General features: G+C 39.6%; 1 protein-coding gene across 1 annotated transcript; it reads left to right on the forward strand.

The window, feature by feature from the left end:
* Positions 1 to 224: 224 nt before the first annotated feature.
* DSEL (dermatan sulfate epimerase like) lies at positions 225 to 3,875 on the forward strand. Its single transcript, XM_009641495.1, has one exon. The coding sequence runs from the start codon at positions 225 to 227 to the stop codon at positions 3,873 to 3,875; it is 3,651 nt and encodes a 1,216-aa protein (XP_009639790.1).
* The last annotated feature ends 2,703 nt before the right edge of the window (positions 3,876 to 6,578 follow it).

A 6,578-nucleotide genomic window follows, 5' to 3' on the forward strand; every position in this document is an offset into this window, starting at 1 on the left:
TAAGTTTCCAAGAGCCTTGTTATGAGCCTTGTTATTTCAATGTTGTAGCTCAGATTGCAAGCAATCTGAGTATCTGTTGAATGCACAGCACACGCTAAGTCTTTTCTCCTAAAAATACGCCTTAAGATGTTTGGTTTTCAAATAACCGGATCAAAGTTTGTTATCTGAACATTGTGTTTTGTTAGGAAATGCATGCCTGGGGAAGAGGAGCTGCCTAATGGATCATGGCTCTGATGTTCACAGGGCATACTTTATTTCTAGCGTTAACGATGTTTGCTGTCTTCACTTTTGAAGAATCTGTAAGCAATTACTCTGATTGGGTGACTTTTGTAGAAAATGTAGATCAGTATGAAAAACAGCAACTTGAAGGTCTTAGTGCTGAGCAGAAGCTGAAAAAAACAGTTCTTCATCCAAGCTTGTATTTCAACGCTGAAGATGTCCAGACACTGAGGCAGAAGGCTCACACAAGCCATTCCCATCTATTTAGAGCCATCAGAAGCGCAGTGACAGTTATGCTATCCAACCCATTATACTACCTACCTCCACCCAAGCATGTTGATTTTGCTGCAAAGTGGAATGAGATTTATGGTAACAATCTGCCACCTCTAGCATTTTATTGTTTGCTGTGCCCCGAAGATAAAGCTGCACTTGATTTTGCCCTGGAATATATGGATAGAATGGCTGGCTACAAGAACTGGTTGGTTGAGAACGCACCTGGAGATGAAGTGCCACTTGGTCACTCCCTAACAGGATTTGCCACCGCTTTTGATTTCTTGTATAATTCACTGGAAAATGAGAGAAGGCAAAAATACCTGGAGAAGATATGGTCTGTAAGTGAAGAAATGTATGAGTACTCAAAGGTCCGTTCCTGGGGAAAGCAGCTCCTCCATAATCACCAAGCAACCAATATGCTTGCTTTGCTTATTGGGGCTTTAGTTGCAGGGGTGGACAAAGGATCTCAGGCAAATATTTGGAAACACACTGTTGTTGATGTGATGGAGAAAACAATGTTTCTGCTCAATCATATTGTAGACGGATCCCTGGATGAGGGAGTAGCTTATGGGAGTTACACAGCCAAATCAGTAACCCAGTATGTTTTCCTGGCCCAGCGCCACTTTGGTATTAACAACTTGGAGAATAACTGGCTCAAAATGCACTTTTGGTTTTACTATGCCACCTTATTACCAGGCTTTCAGAGGACTGTGGGCGTAGCAGATTCTAATTACAACTGGTTTTATGGTCCTGAGAGCCAACTGGTTTTCTTGGATAAGTTTATCATGAAGAATGGAGCTGGCAACTGGCTGGCACAGCAGATTAGAAAACACAGACCCAAGGATGGGCCAATGGTGCCATCCACTGCACAGAGGTGGAGCACACTACACACTGAATTTATATGGTACGCTGCTGAAATCACTCCTCAGCCACCTCCTGACTACGGTACTGCTAAAGTGCATGTGTTTCCTAACTGGGGAGTAGTTACCTATGGGGCTGGATTGCCAAACAGTCAGACAAACACCTTTGTGTCCTTTAAGTCTGGAAAACTTGGTGGACGTGCTGTCTACGATATTGTTCACTTTCAACCGTATGCCTGGATTGATGGGTGGAGAAGTTTCAATCCGGGACATGAACATCCCGATCAGAACTCTTTCACTTTTGCTCCCAATGGGCAGGTGTTTGTATCTGAGGCTCTTTATGGACCTAAACTCAGCCACCTGAACAACGTCTTGGTCTTTGCTCCATCTCCTACGAGTCAGTGCAACCAGCCTTGGGAGGGGCAGCTTGGTGAGTGTGCCCAGTGGCTGAAGTGGATTGGTGATGAGGTTGGAGACTCAACTGGAGAAATTGTAACAGCCTCCCAGGCTGGAGACATGATGTTTGTGAGTGGTGAGGCGGTATCTGCTTACGCATCCACAATGAAATTGAAAAGTGTGTATCGCGTTTTGCTGCTCTTAAATTCTCAGACATTGTTAGTAGTAGACCATATTGAGAAGGAGGAAGACTCTCCCGTAAATTCTGTCAGTGCCTTTTTTCATAATCTCGACATTGATTTTAAATACATACCCTATAAATTTAAGAACAAATACAATGGAGCTATGATGGATGTGTGGGATGCCCACTACAAGATGTTTTGGTTTGATCATCATGGGAGTAGTCCTGTTGCTAGGATACAGGAGGCAGAACAAGCTGCTGAATTCAAAAAACGATGGACTCAGTTTGTAAATGTTACCTTTCCAATGAAAAGCATGCTTACAAGGATTGTTTACCTTTTCTATGGCCCATATGTCAATGTTTCTAACTGCAGACTCATAGATAATGCAAAATCTGGATTTCAGATTTTGCTCAGTGTCAACAACACTGAAAATACCATCTCTGTTGTGACTGAATATCAGAATTTAAAGGCAAGGTTCGATTACTTGGGATTTGGTGGTTTTGCCAAAGTAGTTAATGAAAACAAAGTGATCAAGTTCGGTCTAGGTACTGAATCTATGGAAAAACAGATAAAAAATAATAGGATGGGTTTCCCATTTGGATTCAAAGTGAACATAATTGCAGGGTTAATTTTGGGTGTTAGTTTGATTATACTGGCTTTTCAGTGGCGGTTTTACATATCCTTCAGTAAAATGTTGCGTTGGATCCTGGTAGTGGTTGTCACACTGTGGCTTATTGAACTGGTGGATGTGTGGAGTATGTGTACTCAGCCCATCTGTGCAAAATGGAGCAGTGACATGACAAGGCTAGAACATGATAAAGGCAATAAAGCCAAACAATTAGAAGGAAATCCCGTTGTTTTGCCAGATGTTATCATTACTTCACTTCCCGCTTCTGGTGCAGAAATTTTAAAACAGCTGTTTTTCAATAGCAGTGACTTCTTATACATAAGGATACCTACACCCTATCTGGAAATTCCTGAGACTGAATTTGAAATTGATTCCTTTGTAGATCCATGTGAATGGAAGGTTTCTGATGTCCAGAATGGTCATTTTCGTCTTATCCAAGGGTGGCTCCAGTCTCTGGTTCGAGGCACAAAGTTACATTTACAAAACATTCATTTATATGAAGGCAGCAGAAGTAAAATTGCTCAGCATTCTGCTGCAAGCAAGGACAAAAAGAAAAGATCCAAAAAGAGAGAATCTCTGTCAGAGCAAAGAAGCAGGACAAGAGGGAGTCAAGATAAAGATGCTGAATATATTAGGGAACTGAGAAGACATCTGGTCTATTACCCTCATGCGCGACCTGTGCTTAGTTTAAGCAGTGGGAGCTGGACATTAAAGCTTCCCTTCTTTCAGGAAATCCTAGGACCATCAATGAGAGCACTGTATGTAGTAAGGGATCCACGGGCGTGGATCTATTCAATGTTGTACAAAAATAAGCCAAGCCTTTACTCCTTGAAAAATGTTCCACAACGCTTGGCTGCAATGTTTAAAGGGAAGAATGGTAAAGGAGAATGTAGTTTAAATGAAGGCTATGCCTTTGAATATGAATCATTACGAAAAGAACTTTCAAATCCTAATTCAAACGCTGTTTCTGTGTTGTCCTATTTATGGCTAACAAACACAGCAGCAGCACTGAGAATAAATGGGGACTTGCAGCCAACAAATTATCAGCTGGTCAAGTTCGAAGATATTGTGAGCTTTCCTCAGAAGACAGCTGAAACAATTTTTGCCTTTCTTGGTATTCCTCTTCCTCCTGCTAGCTTAAACCAAATATTGTTTGCCACCTCCACCAGTCTTTTCTATCTTCCTTACGAAGGGGAAATTTCACCAAGTAGCATTCATGCCTGGAAACAAAACATGCCCAATGAAGAAATTAGACAGATCGAAGATATCTGTTGTTCTCTAATGGACCACTTAGGATACCCAAAGTTTATAGAATAAATGCTGCCGGTCAGCAGAAATTTGCACTAATGATCTCTGACTCCCGGTTTGTGGATAAATATTAGAGAAGTTTGTTTATTCTTGTAAAATGTGTACAGTCTGCTACTTTCAAAGAGATTATTTTAAGAAAAAGATAGTTGTTCTTGCAAGTGTGAGGTTTTTTTGTTTGGTTTGGTTTGTTTTTTTTAAAAAAAACCCCACAAACTTGTAACTACTTTTGCTGCCTTTCAAAAAAACCTGTGTGAACCTTTATAGAACTACCAGCTGGGAACTCTCTAGCTCAGGGGATTAAGTAATAGAATATGGAGCTTTTCACCTCCATCTCACCAGTTTGACTCCAGCCCAATTGGTTAGTTCCTGAAAGTACTTACCATCTGATTATATGAAATTAAACTGGTTAAACTGACCCAGTTCCTAATGGTGATAATTAGCCCCCTTGAACAGGCTACTGATGCATTCTGTCTGTGTCTCACTGCAAAATAAACATAGGCTGAGGTTTAAGGTTGTTCAGCATCCCTTCAGCAGAAGGGAACAGAACATTTGAGTAAATCTACTCAATGCATATGGATATTGAATATCATTATAGATATGGTTCATTCAGCTCAGAGATGTGGCATTTATATTGGGTTTTGTTCTTTGATGAAAAAGAAGACTTAATTCTCTGTGCTTGACAATGTGGTACCCTTTGTGAGCCTGAAGTAAACGACACGGAGAAAAAGAAATGGGAGAAAAATCTAAGAAACCAACAAGATCTTCGAAACAAGCAGTTAAATTTGGAGAAGATTTTGTGTAGTTTTGACCTGCCTCAGCCTAACTTAACTTTGAAGGTTGTTAATGTCTTGGGTCCTTGCACTGCTTTATCCTGTACCTCTTGTCTAGGAGGTTCTCCAAGGATTTTCTCTTTTTGAGTGAGACTCTTCCATCCTTCTTTGTTGTAATACATTTCTCTGCTGATTCTTGTACATAATTTCACTGAGGCCAGTGCAAATATTTAATGTCATTGTCAATGGCTTATTGTTGATGTCTGCATAAAATGGCAATCTGAGATTTAGAAGATCTTAAATAAATCTCCAGGTTTGTGTTGCTGAGGGATGTTTTGCTTTTCTGTATAATGAATTTCTGAAGGACTACCATTGCAAACCTCAAGTCTTCTTTCAGAGAGGGGAGAAATCTGAAAATCACCCATCCCTCAGCCACCTCACATTTGAGTGATGTTTCCCTGCAGTAAACTATTTCCAAAGTTGTCTGATTTTTATCATGATTGGTGTTTCTTTAACATGATGCTGTTATATGATACTGGTTTGGAAACAGATAGGCTCGATAAGATAGATGTGTCTTTGTGACAGCTTATTTTCTTCTTGAGTCACTCTTTGTTGACGCATGCCCACTAAGAAAAAAATACCCATTTCCCATTTAACTTTCTCAGCATTCTTTGGAAATGCATGCATACTGTAAATGTCTGCAGATGTGTAAATCAGATCACAAAGAGACATCTGTTTCCTTTACCATCTGTTTTTTATTACAAATAGAATTGTCTTGAAATACGCTTCAGTTGGTTTGTGGGAGCTGGGATCAGAATTTTGGCTTATTATATTGAAATATGTGTGTAATTACTGTTTATTTGGGTGGTAAGCATTAGACTCTCAAAAGCGCAGTGAGTTTCTTCATACAGATTACAGGTACCCTTGCCGATTTTTAATATAAAGGAGTTCTTGCCTTTCCTTCCAATCTTACTATTATGTCCCTGTCTTACCCTGCTGTCTTGTCCCTCCCATACGTACATTTCACATCCTGTGGAGCACATCATGATATCCCATTATGATGTAGATAGAAGTAGCTCTTTCTTGACCAGTCATTAGTATGTCAAAATAGGCCTCTAGCATGATAAAGCTATTGATATTTTGCTGTCTCACTAACCATAACTTAGCTGTTATTTACTAGCAGCAGTTGGTTTTTTCCCCTTTCAGTCCTAGGTCTCACCCCTGGCTAGGTGGAATGTCATGTTAAAGGAAATATTAAACAAGTTAATATACACTGACATTATAGTGAAACTTTGGTTTCCAAGTATCATTCTCTCAAACTGGCTTCTCTCTGAAGCCATTTTGATTGTACATTAAAAAAAAATGTATTGATGGCTGTACAGTCTGTATTTGACAGAATAAGTTTCAGCATTTGCTTTCTGTTTCCAGGATTTACACTCTAGAATCAGAACAAATAAAAAGGCTTTTCTCTGTCAGATGTTTTAGAGCAGCTGGAGGTAAGAATTAAGACTGACTCTGTATATGTGAAAATAGAAAGAGACCTTTAAATCCTTTCCTGAAAGTGCCATTTGGAATGCCACAATAGCCTATAAACCAACTTTCTGTTTGTTTTTGAGGAGTTAGAGTGGACAGAGTTCTCTCAGGAGCATCATCTGTGCTGCTTTTGGAATACAAGTAATCCCGTGCACTTCGTAATAGTGTCATTGCTGTCATTAATTATATGCAATATTTAGGAGCTATTTCTTTTCTGTACTGTACTTTCCCGGTTCAAAGAATGCAAAATCTACTATTCAGAACTTGTTACATTGTGTGTTCCTTATACAGATGTAAAAAGGTAGAAGAGAACTCTGTCCTTTATTTTCAGATCTTCTTGTGAGGGTAAATGTATTAAAGTCATTGTGCTAAAAATATGTAAAATGAAAAGCAGTGTCTGAAAAAAACA

The sequence above is a fragment of the Egretta garzetta genome, unplaced genomic scaffold (assembly GCF_000687185.1).
Source record: "Egretta garzetta isolate BGI_Z169 unplaced genomic scaffold, ASM68718v1 scaffold126, whole genome shotgun sequence".
NCBI lineage: Eukaryota > Metazoa > Chordata > Aves > Pelecaniformes > Ardeidae > Egretta > Egretta garzetta.

Coding starts and splice junctions, on each gene's coding strand:
- DSEL (XM_009641495.1), top strand. CDS start 225: ATGGCTCTGATGTTCACAGGGCATACTTTATTTCTAGCGTTAACGATG.